The sequence below is a fragment of the Barbatula barbatula genome (assembly GCF_947034865.1).
Source record: "Barbatula barbatula genome assembly, chromosome: 13".
In the NCBI taxonomy this organism is placed as follows: Eukaryota; Metazoa; Chordata; class Actinopteri; order Cypriniformes; family Nemacheilidae; genus Barbatula; species Barbatula barbatula.
Genome location: NC_136776.1, coordinates 13,186,949 through 13,206,434, shown reverse-complemented (window position 1 = coordinate 13,206,434; position 19,486 = coordinate 13,186,949). Strand labels below are relative to the sequence as shown.

General features: G+C 38.8%; 1 protein-coding gene across 1 annotated transcript; it reads right to left on the bottom strand.

Annotated features, from left to right (window-relative positions):
* Positions 1-1,003: 1,003 nt before the first annotated feature.
* Positions 1,004-19,237, bottom strand: slc6a6b (solute carrier family 6 member 6b). The gene is made up of 14 exons (XM_079470918.1): positions 19,054-19,237; positions 12,727-12,956; positions 12,219-12,353; positions 10,427-10,661; positions 10,012-10,144; positions 9,067-9,201; positions 8,643-8,746; positions 8,406-8,530; positions 6,912-7,024; positions 5,555-5,692; positions 4,715-4,817; positions 3,137-3,237; positions 2,272-2,442; positions 1,004-1,302 (listed from the first exon to the last, which is right to left on the bottom strand). Exons 2-14 carry the CDS (start codon positions 12,953-12,955, stop codon positions 1,147-1,149), a joined length of 1,878 nt encoding a protein of 625 aa, XP_079327044.1. The 5' UTR covers position 12,956; positions 19,054-19,237; the 3' UTR covers positions 1,004-1,146.
* Between the last annotated feature and the right edge of the window lie 249 nt (positions 19,238-19,486).

Below are 19,486 nucleotides of genomic sequence, written 5' to 3'. Positions count from 1 at the left end.
AACGCTTTGATCGCCCCCTGGTGGCTGGCTACAAATTAGATGTTAAATGGGACGTGAGCCCAAGTTAAAAAAGATGCGTTTTTCCTCATTTTTAGTTAGAATTATTGACTTTATTACACCGATAATCTCAAAAGACTCAAACAACATCATTGGCCATTTGCGGGACACTTTGGCTTTGTTTTTCTACAGTGGATTGAAGTGGAGACATGTTTTTTTACGGTTTATAGTACCAACTTGTATGTACGTAAATCAGGGCCAAGTCCTTTGTCTTGCACCTTCTGAACGGTACATCATACTAAAAGGGGAGCTAGCGTCTCTGGTACTGGTATCTAATGACATCTCATGATCATATCAAAGGGGTACTGAGACGTTGCCTAGAATTAATGTGATATGCACTTGTGAGGTCATTCACGATATCCAAATCCTATGACGTCGGAAACAAACGCATCCAAACTAGTTAGATTTAATGTACTTAAAAAGTGCATCAAAGTGGAGAAAGTAGTGTCCTTTGTATTAGTGCATCACCAGGCAAAATGTCCTGATTCTTTTGGACAGCACCAGTCACCATCTCCAGTCTAAACAGTTTGTTGGGACACACTTGGCTTTATAACATTAAAGATTTACAGTAAATTAAAAAGTCTAACATTACTATTTAAAGACACCTCCCTAAAATGATTTTTTTACCTGTGTAGAACAATGTTATTAGTCACGTTTACTTACATCTTTTTTCTTCTTCTGTTTACGGAGCCCTTTGTTTTCTTCCCATAATTCAACTCTAAAAACAAGCACTGCTCACTTCAATTTAATTTTCGATATGTAGAAGATAGAAGTGACAAAAGTAGAACCTTTATGTTTCTACTTTAACGATACTGTTGTACGTGATCTGTTCTCTCTAATAAAAGCGACAATAATAGTAATATAATAGTATCACGGTAAAAATATTTAAAAATACAGACAGAAAAAAAATGTAACTTCCTCTGTAGAAAAAAAACAAGGACTCCTAGTGCAGATGCGTAGCAATGTAAACCTGGTCCTACGACTATGTCAAAAGTTACAGATTTTATATATATATATATATATATATATATATATATACACACATATATATGGAAAAGCAGGTCATTTAAATCCTCTCACAGAGAGCGTTCACATCATAGTTTCTACGATGGTGTGGGTGGGCTTCGTCGAACCTCCGTTCCAGTTGGGGTCCAGGGGCTGCGCCAGCTCGTTATTTTTGGGCTGGTATTCTTTGGGGCAGGAACTAGCCCCTCCCCTCGCAGGTGCCGCCACAGCTTTGATCCTCTGGAGGGAAACGTACATTTTCAGTATTAGCTTTGACAACTGCCGAATGTTGACTGTGAAAATGTTTAGCAGAACTTTAAATTACTTTAGGGCTGCATGACATAGGAAGTCATCGCACATCAAATTTTTCTTCTAAATAATGTGACAAACCATATCAATCAATTTGAATTGAAGTTTATACTTAACTAAAACGGTTGCAACATTTGTTTAATAAAGAAATCTGCCGAAATATTATTTGAAAAGCAAACTAAACAAAAATTGGAAGTTGCCGGAGCAATAACCTGAAATAAACTGATAACTAAACTACAACTGAAATAATACAAGAAACCTAATATATTTTTAAAAACTGAAAATGTTACAGACACCGATATAACATTTACGCCATTTCGATCTTTCGATCAAATTACTGTAGTTAAAGCTGCAATGTGTGTGGCTTTTGCCTCTCTATCATCATCTCTGTTTAAAACATAAAACTGTAAGTTAATTTGCATACTTTACATGAGTTCGAGTTAAATAACCTCAAACTTATTTTTCAACACAAAATCGTACCCGACAAGATTATAAATCACTATTTTAAATGTACCGTTGTGATTCGTGGTAGGGACACAATTTTAACACAAATGTTTTATGTACTTACTCAATAACTGATTTGTTTATATTTAACCTAAAATGTGTATTTAGTTATTGTGTGTTGCTAAGCATTTCCTATCATCACTATGAGTTTTCAATATTCCTGTAGTTCAGTGGTTAGCGCATGGCACTAGCAACGCCAATGTCATGGGTTTGATCCCAGGGATAGCACATACTCCGATACAAATATACTAATGCAATGTAAGTCGCTTTGGATAAAAGCATCTGCAAAATGCGTAAATGTAAATATTCATTAAGACGCACCCTTAGAAGGCAGCTGCCTATGTAGACTGAAAACAGCTCACAAATGGACAGTTCCATTTCCAAATAATCCCTTACCTCAATAAGGGGTCCATCTGATTGAATGATTTTGATCACAACCACCATTGGTATGCAGATCATGGACGCGAGCGCCAGGGTCCACCCAACTCCAATGGACCAGTCAGGGTACTCGTAGATTTTGTTGTACCTCAGAGGTGTATACTTGACCAATGAGAACACAAAGCATCCCTGGGGTAAAAAACAGATTACAGGTCACCAGAGTGCAACTCAATCCAAGTGCTTCAACAATACAACATATAAACCATCACAAAAGTACCATAAATCCATATTTCACGGTCAATGTACAACATTAACAACTTAAATGTTTCTAAATTCTTCAAAAAGGAAACCTATAGATTGCAAAGAGTTCAACAAGTTTTCAACATAATAGGTTAACCTGTTTAACTTTGAGGATTTTTTTTTTTTTAAAAAGCTGTTTAACTTTGAGGAAGATAAAAACTATTCTAACTCAAGACAGGCTATATGACTGTAACAGGGAAAGGATTTCCTTATGTTCTAATAGTCCTATGGCGTTCAGAGAAAAATCTCATGGAACCTAATCCTGAATCCTCAGCTCCTTCCATTCATTCTATCAACCAGGCAGATGGTCGCCCCATCTGGGGCACTGTTACGACGAGCTTCGACTCAGATTTTTACAGCAAATCCAAATCGGAAAAGCAGCTTTTGGGGGAAGGGATGTAATTTGCAGAGTTTACAGTGTAGGATTTTCACGTGTACTGTTATAGTGTATACTTATTCACATATTTCTTCATTTCAAGGATCTATAGCCTTGGGATGGAAACAGTGCAACTCCAATAATCCTGGAATTACACTAAAGGGATTTAAGCCTCTTTTCAAAGACTCTTCTGATAAGAAGACTTACCACACACAGAAAAGGTGTGACCACAGTCCAACTCCATTTCATCCAGGGATTTGGTCTGTAACCAATCATCTCTTCAATCGCATCATAGAAATTATCCGCGCCTGTACAGAGAGCACATATGTTACATATACAACAAAACCTAAGGCTGAAATGTAAAGGCAATATAAGTGTGTTTGTTTGTAGATTTTGTTTGTAGCTGTAAATGTTGGCAATTCAGACCTATGGTTATTGCTAATAAGGTTCATATTGTAGCTTACTGTGCAAAGAACACCCAACTTGGAAAGGCTTGAACAATTAAAACGGCCTATCACAGTTTTTTCTGTTGTTACATTTGCAGTAGTAGTGGATCATTTTAAATGTATTATCACAATATTTAGCTATTGCTTAAATAATTCACATGATGGTATATTAGTGATAATATAAACCTGTTTTCTCGTGGTGTGTTTTCTCTAATAGGAATCCTGTATTGTGTGGATAATCCCCCATCATGATGAATGTTGTTTAAACTGACTCTACCCGCATGCAGGTTATACCAACCCTATTCACGGCTCATTTCAATTTTTGAATCAAGGTCATGACAGTAGGGAACAAAGAGCTTCTGTATGTTTTCTCTAAACTAGGTTGTAGCACAAATATTAAATTAAATGTTTTTTAAATGGATCAGTGAATGGAAGTGCTTAAAGGTACACCCTGTCATTTTTAGTAGGCTCTATTGACGGAAAAGCAATATAAGATACACAACTATGTGTTCAGAGGTGTATAAAGACCTTACATAATGAAGTGTAATCTTTTTTATTACCATAGAATGAGATATTTCTATCTACACACACCACGGGTCCCCCAGCATGGAATTCACCATGTTGTTTCTACAGTAGCCCTAAATGGACAAACTTCTCTACAGAGCGCGTTTCTTAAATACGTTATCCCTTCGGAAAAGAAGCGAAAACGTGACGACATCTTAGATCTGTGTCAGCCACTGTAGTGCTTCAGAAAGGAGGGGGAAGTGAGCCGAAGGTTGCAATTGGCAAACTCACCACTAGATGTCGCTAAATGTCATACACTGGTTCTTTAACCGTCACAATTAAATAAACATTAATGAAATTCTAATCCAAATAAAGATGAGTTTGAAAGTAACAGTGTTGCAGGTCTAGCTTAAATTAAAGTAAGTTTAAGTTTAACATTAATCATAAATAAGATAAAGTATATGTTCATATACAGGAAATTATATGTTTAGTGTATGTTTATTTTTGTACTTTTTTACTATTACAGGGTTGAGTTCAATGAATTCATATAACAACAATTCAATTTTATTTCGATATTTTTACATAGTAGTTGCCGGAAGCTGTTGGGAGGAACAAGACAACTAACCAGTGCATGTTTAGGTCTTTGCAAACATTAATATAAGCTACTTTTCATTCTATGCTAATTTTGAAGTTACTAATATACTTTATACATTTTGATGTTCTTTAGAGAAAAAGTATATACATTTTTGCTGTAAATAATACAACAGGACCTCAATTTGTACCCTGGTTATGCAATGAAATTGTTACATTTCTATACACTTGTCATTGGACTTACCATAAACCCAGGCTACAGCAATACATTCAAAGAATGCAACCCATAAAAGGCACACGCCACTGGCTGCATAGTAGTCAAAGAGTTGAAACACAAACATGCCACCCTGAAAAGAAAACACACACGTCAAGTTAAACAAGTAAAAAAATGTCAGTTCTGTATTTTCAATAGACATAACAACTGAAAAAACACTAAGGGGACAAACGGACCGACGTGATCAGGGGCTGCCTAAACAGTTACTGGTTTTATTTTGGTGCCAAAATTATTTGTTGCACAATGCATTCAGGGGCATCGTAAGACATTAGGTCACAGAAAAATGGGAAGCTGTATGACTCAAACCACCTAATAGCATTCCTTGTTTATCGCTGTTCCGTGGCTTAGCAATGGACGGGGCCAGAAAAATCTTGCATTGTCAGACCGGGACTAGTCTCTTAGTATAGCTATGGGATTCCTCTGTGGATTTGTCACTGTTCTAAGCAGGTCAGGACACCCATAAAAATACATGGAAGTTGATAAGATAAGGCACAGAGAGTAGAAAGCTTTTGCTAATGGGAGACAGTCAGGCCCTAGATTTGGTATGAGTGTGGCACACTGCTTCATGACAGGAACTGAGAGTCTGGTTGAGCGCCACACAATATCAAATAACAATGTTGCTAAAATCCTAAAAGGAAAACATATGGTGCCAGCATTTAACTAAGCTGTATTTGATACGCTCCTCATTTAGCCAGAAGAATAAACTAGTCCAGTAGGTGGGTGATATGTGGTAAAGTCTTGAATTAGTGTGGTGTTTGACCAAGACAAACATTTTAAATTTGTATCAAAGTGTTTGACCATCGTACTTACCTGGGTGACCATGGTTAGTCCCAACAGGAAGCTCAAAAAACAGACTATAGCTATGAAGATTTCACGCCGATAACCCTTCCGTAGGAAGGATGGATACAGATCCACTAAGGATGTGATCTGCCCTTCCACTTCAACAAACTGGGGAAAGAAAAAACATTGTCAGTTTGATAAAAAAAATTAGTCAGGAAAGAAAAAGCTAGAATAATTCATGCCATCCGTTTACGTAAATTCTACAGAAACAGGAATTTAGGATGGAACATCTGCTGTCCTTTATAAACCTTGTACCTCCATGCATATCAAATTTGGATATCCAAGGTTTCAGAAAGACAGCATATAGCAAAATGGTGCAGTAAGATGTCATAAAAAATTTGATCTGTAAGCATGTTGGTAACCAGAAATCGTTGGCATCTATTGACTTGAGGTTTTTGTCTATACATTGGAAGTCAATGTGGTTCAATTGACTGAGTTGTTTGGTTACCAACATTCTTCAAAATATCTTATTTTGTGTTCTGCAGAAGAAAGAAAGTCATCCAGGTTTCAAATTACATGGGATGTCAAAATGAGAAGACAGGTGAACTGTTCCTTTAACTTAGAAGATATTATCAACCCCGGAAAAGACAATTCATCCTCATTGTGAGAGAGCTATAAAGAGTGACATGCTGTGGACTAAGTTCATTATCCCAGTACAGTAAGCAGAACTGTACATAGGAGCCCCTTGTGGTTCAGCACAGCTGAGCGAATATCAATGTAGCTGAACTTATTTTATCATAAAACACCATGCACTGGTACAGTGAACTCTCTTGATGTGGGTGGTAACTGATTTAGCAGAGTGTTTCATTTCACTGGAACCGAGAAATGTGATAGTACAGGACTTCAGATGCCAAAGTTTCTTTCTTTCTGTTTCTGTGTTACTGTTACTATGCTCGCTCATGTGGACTACAACTTGAACTTGTTTCTTTCTTAACTTGTTTTTCAGACTTGTAGATTGTTTGCTTTGTTCAAAAACAGGGATGACATTGTTCAATGATGCCTAAACAAACCAGACAAAGGACAGTCCAAACAAGTCAGGTGTGAAAATGCCCTAAATATTATAAATTGCATATTTCAATTAATAAATAAATCTTGAAAATTGCATTAAGCCTCTCTGATCTTTGAACTTTATTGTCGTAAAACTTTACAGTAAAAACTCTTTAAATGTTAATCTTGTTACACGTGTACAGGTATGATTTCTGAAGTGATAGATTCACTTATAGCAAAGGCTTCATGGAATTCTGTCAAGTTACGTTTTGGAGGTGTGAGCAACCAAATTACAAGTAGTCTGAGCGTCAAGCATACCAGTTTTTCATTGGATCCTCACCTGACTGTCGAGGCCCAACAGCAGAAGCATAATGAAGAAAAGAACGGCCCAAAACGTAGGCAGAGGCATCATAGTCACAGCTTTAGGGTAGGCAATGAAGGCTAAGCCAGGACCTGTTGGATAGAGAACAGTGGAGAGCACACAATTAGCAAGGCTAGCCATTTGCACACTTTGATCTATGCCGCTGTGGCGTGCTTCGGTCGTTGGCACAGACCAAAAGGAGACATGAAAGAAAAATGAAGCGAGTGTCTACAACACAAAGCGATCAAGCCAGGCAAAATTTCTGCTAGTGGTTCGCCCAAAGATCGTTTCATCGCATTTCTTGGAAAATTACCCTCATGATGTTACTGTAGCTCTGGGTTCTTCGGAATCTAGAAAATGACACTGAGCGTAAAGGCTAATTCTCTTGTATTGCACAACACGTTACAAATGCAACACAAGGCATAACAACGTAAGATATTCTTAGACAACAAATACCTTGTCTTGCTACTATTACTGCAACATTTTGATGTTGTGAAGATAACCTGTACCAGAGGTTAAAAACACAATGGACAAAAACTGCACATTTATGATAAAACCAATTCAAACAATCCAAACCGATGACTGAGTTAACAGCATCAATGTTCAAATGCAATAAAACACATTTTTTACAGAGTCTGTTTACTCTATCCACAACCACATTGTTCAACTCCAGCTACTTTCCAACAAGCTACTTACTTCTTAGCATTGCTTACATTAAAAATTAATCCAACCAAATCATGCACTGAATCCTCAACAGGGATCTTTTTGTAAGGAAGTTCAAGTACAGTTTGGGCTTGTGATAAATATTTTTTTTTGTGCACCTAAGCATACAGACAAACTTAGACCAGAGTCTCCATTGAGGAGGGCCAAAACATTAACAGTATTAAAGACTACACATGTGAAAATCAGGCAAGCCATCATGTCAGCACACTCTTCATAAAAAGCTACAGTGTACAACAGGAGAAAGTGCAACAATTCTAAGGATTAAAGTCTGAAGAGACATCTTGAGAAGTGTCTAACATAGTTTACAGGATAGAATAATGAACCAGTAGGAACCGACTTAGCAACATTAGCCAAATTGTGTTAAGAGCTGTTGAGGAATTAAACCCAAAATCTCCAAAAGGCCTTTATCGTGATGTTGGCACAAGAGGCTTCTTGATTTTGCTCACCCATGTCACCTGTGGAATCCAGCTTTAACAGCCCTCAATTCTAAACGCAAAGTTGTCGCAATCCACAGTTGACTTCTTGCATTAGTAGATTAAGTACAATTTTCCCAGTGGCTCCAAAAACTTCACAGTTTGTCTGACGAAAGGTTCCAAAAGGTTTCTAAAATTAATTTAAGTCCCGGATGTAAATCGCTTTAGTTGGTTCCCTATTGTTTACTGTTGCCGATGTTTGCCGTTGTTTAACTACAGGATTTTTATGTTATTTGCAGCAGCAGTGCCCACCATCACTGCTGCTTGACCCTCGTACCTGACTCTGCCACATCGGCTATGTCCACCCCTTGCTCTTGTGCCATGAAGCCCAGGACGGAAAATATTGCGAAGCCAGACACAAAACTGGTAGCGCTGTTCAGGCCTCCAAGCAGCAAACAGTCCCTATGTCACACATATGTCATGGAGTTTGTTAATTAACACAAAGGAACCCTATGGTCCCATTGCCTGCTCACTGGACTAAAACCCCCTCCCACCCCGGGACATGGAAACCCACCTGTAGCAGTTGTACTTGTACTTGTTGTAGCTTCCTAGCGACGTCATGGCCCCAAGACAGATGGCATAGGAGAAGAAAATCTGGGTCCCTGCATCAATCCAAACCTAGACACAAGACGCCAAACCGTTTGTTGACTGACAGCATGAGCAGAAATGCTAGCTAGTTGTTTTGTTGATTATCTGACGAGACTAACGCAAATATTTGTGTGCGTTCCACCTCTTGCAGGTCCTCCAGAGCTGTATACACCATCAAGAACTAATATAAATTGTTACGACTACTGGATGTCATGTTTAGATTTGTGTACCATTCCATCAAGAGTCCATCAAGAGTGTTATTTATGTCAACTGTTGTACACATCTCAGGTTTAACATAATGTACATCTATAGTTCAAGTTCGAGATATACCCGTATACATAAGATCTTACCTCTGGATCTGCAAGGCGAGTGACATTTGGGTACAGATAGAATTTGATGCCCTCGGCTGCTCCAGGAAGAGTTACACCCCGTACCAGTAAGACGATTAACATTACAAATGGGAATGTTGCAGTGACATACACAACCTAAAGAGAAAGGAGGGAATGCTCAAATTCAAAAGTTGTGTAAAAAATACACACTGTAAGCCATATATGTGAAATGACGATTTAGGCAGGGGTGTTACACTTGGTCTTTAAAAGAGTTAATTGTCATAAACCTTCCGAAACAACATTCCATCAAAACAGTTTCCAAGGCTAGCATGGCATTTAAAGCTTAACTGCACTGACGGTTTAATATTGGATTTAGTGGGCATGCTTTGTGGTCAGTAATTGAATTAGTTTTTTGGTTTAGTCATGAATTCAATATTGACCACGATGTGGAAAAGTACGTCAAAACATCTATTATCTGTAAATAGCTTTCTAACTGCATTGTGGCACGACAAATATGCAGAGTCCCAAGGCTAATACTAGAGTAACGAATTGCGATCTCAAAGATCTTCAATTAACATAACCCAAAATTGGCAGGTTATAGACAATATTTCACACAAATTAAAATGGCTGCAAGCCAAGGGGAAAGGCTTAAAATAAGTAATGCTCAAATTACTATAAAGAAATCTGATGTGACAGTGTCTTGTCAGGAGCAAAGATAAGATTTACAACTGCATGCTCAAGGGAAATGTGTAATTAGGTCGAGAGAGAACATTTACTGATTGACTGATGAATTCGTGAAATCAGTTTAGCTATCTATCGCTAAGGTAAAACGCTAGGTAAGGTTGTCTTCAAATCCCCCTAGCTAGTTATACAGTGACTCAGATGACCCAGTAAAGACTTACAGAACAATATTAATAGCTCTTCAGTTAATTGACTCATGTGTTGCTGAATGTACTGTAAGCTCACCTTCCCAGTGGACTTCACACCTTTCCAAATACAGAAGAAGCAGATGACCCACATAGCGAGAAGACAAAGAGCCAGGTCCCATTTTATGTGACCCATGTCCTCAATACCATCAGAGATGCTGAGAACATTTCGCCTGTGTTGGAGGTAATGTTTTTTGGTGAGGAACTTAACTCTTTGAGGTGGTACAAGGAGCTACAATAAACATAGACTTAGATGTTGAACAGATTCTGCTATGAAATTTAATGGAGGGCATCTTTTATATATACCCGCTGTCCAATACCTGCTTCAAGCAGCTAATGCCAAACTTTTGTTTTATTGGGGTTGCAGTTAAACTTTGCAGGACAGTGGTACTCCAGGAGAATGCTGGCATTTACAAGCCAACTGCATACTCAAAAAATACACATGAAGTACTTACTCCCAGAACTCAGTGACGGGAGAGGTGAAGTTAGTGGCATTTGCAGTCATCCAGAGTGTCTTGTTCTTGCGAAGTGTGTCCTCCACACAGTTTTCTGTGTTCCATTTGTTGTTGCAGCTTGCCCAGGGGAGCTCTGGTTGAAAGCACTGGAACAGGTAGTACAAGCCCCAGGCCAGGATCACAATGTAGTAGACGTTCAGTAGAGAAACGATCACAATGGATGCGTAGCCGATACCTGCACAAAGAGAAGGGATTGAGAATCACCAGAGGCCCCACAATACGATATTATCACAATACTAGTATTGAAATAACATTTCAACTCAATGAATCAGCGGACTCCAGTGTACCATGACAGCAGCTAAATAAATGATAAACTTCTCAGAGACACTTCATGATCTTCTCATCCTTGCAGCTTAACCATGGAAAAAACTTGTCTGAAGCTGAAGGAAAATGATGTAAGAAATTGGCGTTAGTGTCGTTACTGTGTAAATCAATGCTGGCCACGTTAACTGGAAAGTAAAACCGATTATGTTGTCATCTAATTCGCTAACACAAGGATTAGCGTAATTCAGCAGTTTGCATTCTGCTAGATTCTTGTAAGTAATAGACATGTGGTCATACGATATTTTTGTGAGGTTTAATTTTGTTTTTATTATACAAGGGAATTAAAGAGATACTTCGGGGGGAATCGAAACTTTTTCACGCACGTCAGGAGTTATTTAACAGTTGCTTTTTAGAGCGATCTAGAGATTGTGCACCACACAATGATAATAGCTCAAGACTTGCTCTTGGCAGTCCCTGAGACAGTAACCTTTCGTTTAATTTAGAGACTACACCATACCGTTTGTCAAAGAAGACATGTCCAATTGTGCAAGCTACTTTATAAGGATTTATATCCAACAAACTATTTTACAGCTACTAAAGGTCTGGTGCCAAAAAGTATGTATTTCTGTTTTCACGTGTATTTCTGTATTTAGTTTGACAGTAGTATTTATATATGTGCTGAGATGCCTCTTTAGCAGTTGTTTTTATGGGTCAGTATATGTACGTCATTGGCCATGGGATGGACTGGAACAGTCTTTAAAGACTCGACAGATGGGTGAGTGTGTGTCTGCAACCGTAGATATTGTTCACTCATTTATAAAAGTCAAACGTTACTTTCTTTTGAGTTGACCCAAACCATGTCATTTCTAAACTAACAAAATAAAGGTATAGCTAACAGCTAAAGGTAAGCTGTTTTTACAGAGATGTGCAATGTTGTGGCACCTTGGAAAACGCATAAATGTTTTTTTAGTTTAAGTAATGACAGCAACTGAGAAGTTGACAGTTTCAAGATGGTGGACTGGTTTATGTGTATGAAGCAGTTGACTGTCTTTGCATATGCATATCTATGCTAGCAGTAGCCTGCAATTGAGGTTAGATCAACATTAAAAATAAGAAATAAGTGTTTTGCCTTTTATAGGTGATGTTTATGCGTCCCAATCTCTGAAACACCATATAAATATGTCTTAACCTCTCACCTAACATAAGCCTGGCTGCTACTTTCATAAACTGATAGACAGTATTTTTGTCCAGACATTAATGGAGATATGCATTGCTTATCTAACGCCCCATATTTCAAAACTTTCCTACAGCCTATCTTCAAATCCAGCTGGTTGCATCTGACACATGTCTCAATCCAGTTCTTACCAAAAATTTATATTTATTTGAAATATATTATATCTGTCAGTTCAAGGATTAAACTGTTTACAGTTCTGTTCTTTTCCAAGAAATACATCTGCGTGAAACTTACCTGTGAAGATGGGACAAAGTTTCTCCCAGCAGGTGATTCCTCCCTGAGAAGTGAACTGGCCCAGGGCCACCTCCAGGAAAAATACAGGCAAACCTCCACCGAACAGAAAGATGAAGTACGGGATGAGAAATGCACCTAGTTGAAGACAAAGAGAAGATTGTCTTATTCTGTCAATAATTAGATTTCACTAACTGCTGGATTAGTGTTTGACTCTTAAACCTCGTGGGAGTTAACGTATACTTTTTTTATACTTCCTGTAGTTGTGAAGTGGGTGAATTTTGGGGACGAGTTATGCATAGGTGAAAATTTAAGACAAAATCTAACGGTTCCTTTTAATGCCATACTAACTATGGTGGATATCTGGCCTTTCTGACATGGTTGACCATGTCTAGTATATTATTTTAACTCACTCCCACTCCCCAAAGATTTTGAGTCCCAGACCTAATGACCCGGAAACTAACAGCATTTTTGTAACGCAAGGTCTAATCTTGTCAATAAATATACTCACCTCCACCATTCTTGTAGCAGAGGTACGGGAAACGCCAAACGTTGCCTAAACCTACGAAGCCCCCGGCGACTGACAGAAGAAAGTCAAGCTTGCTCGCCCATTTTTCCCTTTGGGGGTGTTTTCCCTCCGCTTCGTCCTCCGGCCTTGTGCCTGGGCTCTTTCCGGGGGACGGTTTCAGAATGTCTTTGTGGAAATCCTTCAGACACTGGAGTTTCTCTTTTTGGGCCATGCTAAAGTAGAAGGGGACAAAACGGGCATCATTTTATTTTTCATTGAAGCCCAAAGGCCTTGAAAGTGCAGAGGACAAAAACATTGTATAACGCTTTAAACATCTAAAGCATTGATAGCGAAAATATGTTCATTTGGAACGGCAGGTTTCCAGATATGAGAAATGTTCAAACAGGAAGTTAACCTAAAGTCTTATTTATTAATTTACTACTGTAATATATAATATATATATATACTGATATATGTTCTGTATATCAATGTATAGGAGCAGCATTAGACCTCAGCTAGTTTTAAGTCTGTGTGAACTGGAAGTCACAAAATTGTGAAACGTAAAAAAGAGGGTGTGGCTTGTTTTTGACATTGTTTTTTGATATTTTGTGTTGTGTTGCACTAACACAGTGTGTAGATGAGTAAATGGGGCCAATTTTCATATCAATTTTAAAGTTTAAATAAAATAAAAGGATATGTTGCTGGCCTTATTCTTAATTGATTAATAAATTTAAAAAAGTTAAACTTTTATTAATAATCATGTGAGAACTTCCTCTGCTTCTGAAACATCTATGGGTTCCGACTGAAGTCATTAATCTCTCTTATTACATTTCAACCCCTCTCCTCCAACCACCTGCCATATAGAGACAACTATTACATGCATATTTTAAGTCGTAAGCAAATCCAAATTTAATCAAAGTACATGAATTACAAGGCATTTGATAAAAAACGACACCTTTATTCATTCATCTGGAGCTTTGAGCGTCCTGAATCGCCATGTGTTTATCCAGCCCATGTCCCTTTAACCAAGAGTGTTTACGCTGTTAGGAATTGATTCAAGGAGGAGTAATTATGTCAGGCCTGGCGTCTTCTGTTTCAAAGCACGAGCCAAACTCAGCATGGAGCCCCCGAGATGAAATCTCAAAAGAGTAAGATACCAAAGTCGGCTCCAACATCCCTCCCCGCCCCCGACTCTTAAACTGCTTGGCAACGTTTGAACAAACTATAGCCACACTGTGAGTCTGCTTTCTTTAAAACAAGTCTGCTTTTTTCCCTGCTCTAAAGGAGACGGAAGAAGCGAGAAAAAACCCTAGTGCATTTGACACTTTATAAATACGCGTATTTCCCTTTTCCGTCACTTTAAAAGTAATTCCTTAATGAACACGACTTTAGAACATTAATGTGAATGGATGCCAGGGCTGAAAATATAATCTATAGCTGTTCTTCAGATAACAGTTGTACGACATTTGCTTTCTTTGATTGTCTTTAGTTAACAATTGTAATTGATGTTTTGTACGGCAATTTTTTTATCGGAAACATTTAAAGTGAGATGTGTTGACTGCTAATATACCAGTAAAAAGCTGCTTTAGCCTCCAACCTGGCAACGAGAATCAATACATGAGCTCGCCCCCTTGTATCCTGACAGAAAAACCTTCACTTTGTGATTCACCCCAGACTGTTACACAATAGTTTAAAGAGCCCAATTTAAATGTCTAAAGAGGTCTACAAATGGCGCGAATCCCCTTAAGGTAGGTTAAATCTGTATATTTTATGAGCTTAGGATGCTGCCACAATTCCACACAATGTTACATACTGTAACTAGAGCAACATCCAGACCTTCACTTTCCTATTCCATTCAAAACACAGCGGTGACACAAACTGTCCGAAGTCAAAACAAGCAAGCGAGCTATTGAAAACTCAAGCCATCTTGCAACGATCTTGCTTAATCGATTAAAATTGCACACAATGTCTTGGACCACTGGTGAAGAAGTAATTTGCCAACAGAATTTATAACACAAAACCAATTAAAAAGCATTAATAATGTTTTTTGACAGCTTCGTCAAGTAGACACAAAGAATCTTTAAGCGCTTACTAAACACACTGACAAAGTTACGTCTTTCTAACGTTAATACATATTTACACACTTTTTTTAAATACACACAAACACATTATGCGAGAACAAATTTATAAAATAAGGGGATAATAAAAAGGGATACAGGCGCTATTACATAGCAACAAAGTTCATTCATGCCCTGACTTAAACTTACATTTCCTTCATGGCTGAATCCAATTGTTCTGTGTTGCTCCCTCAGCAGACACCATACCTCTGACTGTATGGCCCTAATCTCTCCGAGGCTCAGTGTAAGCCGAGGTGACACCACGTCCCGCCCCAGGCTAAGACAATTAAAATCAATCACCAGATTGGTCACAGCTCTGAAGCAGAGGATAACCCCATCGATGGTACATTTCCACTCTTCAGAAGTGTCTGAGATCTGTCAGAAACTATTTATCTTTGCATGCACAGCGTCCTTTTTTGGCAACCCGAGCCACGGACGCAACAACTTAGAGCATGCAGATGGCAATCCAAACCTCTGTTGCTTTTCTCTTGAACAGCTGATGGGTTGCCGGCTGTTGTCACGCTTTCTGCCATTAATAGCTTTTGATTTCACAAGACGCATTGACATGGAATACTATGTTATAGGACTTTTGGAAATATAATTTTATTGAACCCACAAACATGGAATGTTCAGTGAATATCTGCTTAGCATTTAGGTTTCTAAAGCCAGTGCCAACAACCAGCGAATTTCAATGTTGGGTTTGGATGGATGGGTTTGGGTTTATTGGTAGTGTGTAAACATCTCAGCTTCCCAAGTCATAACTTTACATCCAACAACAAACATCAGTATGTTTGAAATGTTGGTGTTTGTTGGGGCTTCAGGAAGCAGGCCGCAGATGTGTACCTTTCCTAAGCTTGTTTGTACACAGAGTATGATATTTGACTGACTGACTGACAAATGGTTAGTAGCGTAGCGAAGACAAGGCCCAGTGAATTCGCATAGGACTTAATGCGGCAAGTGACAAAAGCGCATTGTAAGTCAGGGACCAACTTGTTTTCCTCAGCCTTTTGAAACATGCAGCACAGGCTTGATAAGGAACAATGCTGACTTGTGCCTGGAGGACCATTTCTTTGCATTTTGGAGGAGGCTTTTGGTTCAGAAGCCGGAACAAAGAATCTGATTGGCATGTTGAGTCCTTTTAGCAAAAATAGTGACATCATTACATCATTGACTATGTTGACTGTTTTATTCCCAAGTCGCAACAATAGACTTGAAGTTTTGTTCAGAAGTACTAGGTCCCCCTTCAGGCCAAAATGTGCAGTGGACCCGCAGAGCATCCTATAATCCAAGAAGCCTCCAAGAATTTCCTAATGAGAAGTGATTTGCACATCTATTGGTCGGCGACCTCCACTCCCACATGAACCATCAACTTTGCCACCTCAGCTGAGGTATAGGAATAACAAGTCCTGATTATCCAGTGAGATTTTAGGCGTGGAGTCTGCATGTGGCTACCGTACGCTGAGGCAATAGCAAAACTTTTCAATCATGCACGGAAATCAATTCATGAACTTTAATGATATTTTTGACAGCAATGTGCATGATGTATGGCATGGTGGATTAAGGGTGAGGTCCAACTTTAAAGCATCAATGCATTTATTTAGCATTAATGCTCTGCCTTGTCTTTGCAATACTCGTGTAAAGTTTGCAGCACTCATCTTTGCGATAATGGAATTGTAAATAATGCAAATGACCAAACCGATTTCTTGATATCATGGGATATTGGATCAACTTTGTGCCATGCATAGTAGTCTTTATTGTAGCAAACCTGCTGGTCTGGGCTAGAGGATCAGATAAATAGCATGGTCTCTCGAAAGTCAACCGTCATCCACAAATAATTTCCCAAAGAGGAATCTAAATGATGTTACAAAAGCCAAAGGTCCTAAAGAAAACTAGGCTTGAAAACTTGTTAGTAATGCACCCTGCTGTGAATTCCTTGAAATCCAGTGCAGTGGATTTAAGGTTAATATGCATAGTTGTAAAATATCTAAAAAAGGACAAAGTAGTCCTACGATCATTTAGTTGAGCACCATTATACGTGAACAACATAAGATTGTGTTTAATAATTAAAGTCTCTTTGCTCCTCATTCTCAGCACCCTCATGTCTATGCTATGCATGGCTAGTAAGATCTTAGACAAACAACATTACAGCTTGACGTTATTAAAAAACTTCATCCTGGATGTTGTGTTTTATGGTTTGGAAAAGAGGCTTGAGTTGTTAATGCTATCAATTACATCAATCAGCACAAGTTGTACTGTAGGTGTATTCTAACAGCGTCTCAAACATCAGAGATCAAATTTCTCACATACAGTAACTCTGTGGAAGTGTCCACCAAGAACTTTTACCCTCATGTTCTTACAGCCTTACAGATGTCGAGTTTGTTCAAGTAGAATAACCAATAATTCACTTGGCTGCTCTGTTTCCAAATATATGCTCAGAAAATGAAACCGGACCAGAATGTAGATTTGTATATTGTGGGTAGGTGGTAAATGAGGGCTAAACTTCTTTACATACTTGTTGAATTACACATCAATATGAAGAAAGCATTTTTTTAAACAAGGGCAATAAAATACCAGAAGGCTGGAGTTCAAAGTCTATGGTGTAAAACAAAATTCTGGGCCGTCTGTTGGCAGCGGTAAACACTAAACAGTACTGCCTTTGTTAAATCATGTCTGACCTATTTTAATAACATAAATTTAAGAAAGTCCAAAGACTGATAGCTGATAGGCAGGATAGGCTCACCCTTTAAACCCAAGATACAGACGCCACACTGAGTTACTGTTTCCTTGTTTTTCTCTTCACTAAGAAAATGGCATCGGTCCCAAATGCATATTGGTTGTTACCCTTATTATCAGTGTTCTGTGGCAAGAGCGCAGAAACCTAAACTGTGTATCCTGGATTGGGTTTGTTTGATGGCTCTACACTACAGATGACTTGCCAGCGAGCTGACTGACTTCCGCGCAACCTTTATCACTAGTTGAAGTGCGCTGGCTTTGCCTGAATTGACACCGATATACGGAGACATCTGCACGCACGGGACGAACATGCAGGAATGGGGTTATTATATTATTTTCGTGCGTTCTGGATTGTAACGCATTGAGATTCTACTACAATAAGGCACGACTGAATGTACATATTGCATAAAGCACAATAGCTGGCACGAACGCGGATGTTAAGTAACTGTAAAATTGCGATCGTTTAAGATGTACATTGCGCATAAAGGTCTGTTGACAGAAGATGCGCGTCTGCGTGCGCTTTCAATGCGTTCTTTGTGTACACGTGGGTCAGCCGTCTCGGTGCTTTTCAGCAGCGCGTCAATACATCGAGTTGAAACTTTTTAAAACGTGACCTTTTTAGGTTTCGCTTTGCTGTTTTTAACCAGCGCGTCCTTCGTGATCTGCGCTTGAAGCACAGACGCGTACCAACATCCGTTTCAACAAAATGCGCGTTCATGTACGCTTGCGATGTTTTGCTGTTTTTCCGAGACTCAACCTGGTGCGTTCGCGCTGTATCAATGCAACCCAAATGCGTCCTGCATGCAACAGGTTGCTGTTGCATGACAAGTTGCATAGACTCCTAATACTTTGCATGCGGTAAAATGTTATATGGTGATGGCAAAATGTTGCAACAAGTGCGCCGTTTAAGGCTGAATACTTAAAAAAAGTTACCCGTCGATTCTAAAAGCAGTTTGCATCGAAGCGCATGTCTATTCTTAACTCTATGCAGTCAGCATCTGTCAGTTATATTTGCCTGGAGAGGGAATGGAAACTCAATGGCAGCATCGAGAGAAATGCATTTATCCGGACTATGAAGAAGAAACTGTTTAGACGAATTACAAGATCTGATGAATAAAGGCTGTGTCAGATCATGAATCTTAAAATGGGAAAAACGGAAAACACGCGCATATGTAAGACTCTGTTACTGACAGTAACAAATGCGCTCGCTATTGTTAAACTACTGTATATGAATGTAGACTTCACCATATATTTTCATAGCATGAGATAAAATCTATAAAACAAACGTGTAAAATAAGACTGGATTTCTTGTCAAACACCTAAGGTAACCAAGACAGCTGATTCAAATAATGCATAGTAAAAATCGAGGAAAATGCTTAAAAATGTTTAAAAAATGAAGTAGGCTTAAATGTTGTCTGTGGTCTGGCAGCATTGCATTAAATTGAATATAAAAGAGTAAATAGAAGAAAACATTTGTTACCTTTTATGGTTTATTTCCTTAAATTCCTTTGAAAGGCTCTTTTCCCCTCTTTATTGTGCGACGACCGAGTGCTGAATAAAAGAGGCGGCGGTAAATTTAGTTTATGAGGGTTTTTTTCTGACCTTTGTCTCTCAACATGGGTGACCATTAGACATCACTAGTGGAAAAACACCGGCCTGCCTCCCGTCCTCGGCAGCAGCGCGTCTTCTTAAAGCGCCAGCTTCCTGCGTTCAGAAAAGCGCGCCTGCAGATCGCATCACTGGTGCCGTCCGTCCGTGCACAACAGCGCCGCCGCAGGAAAAACAAATGCATGGACACCGGCGGCTAGTTGTCACACGAGAAAGTTGGATGTGTCAACGAAAGTCATTACAGGGGCTTTTAAACTTCAGTTCTTTAAAAAGAGAATTTCAAATATAGTCTAAGCGCTTTGGTA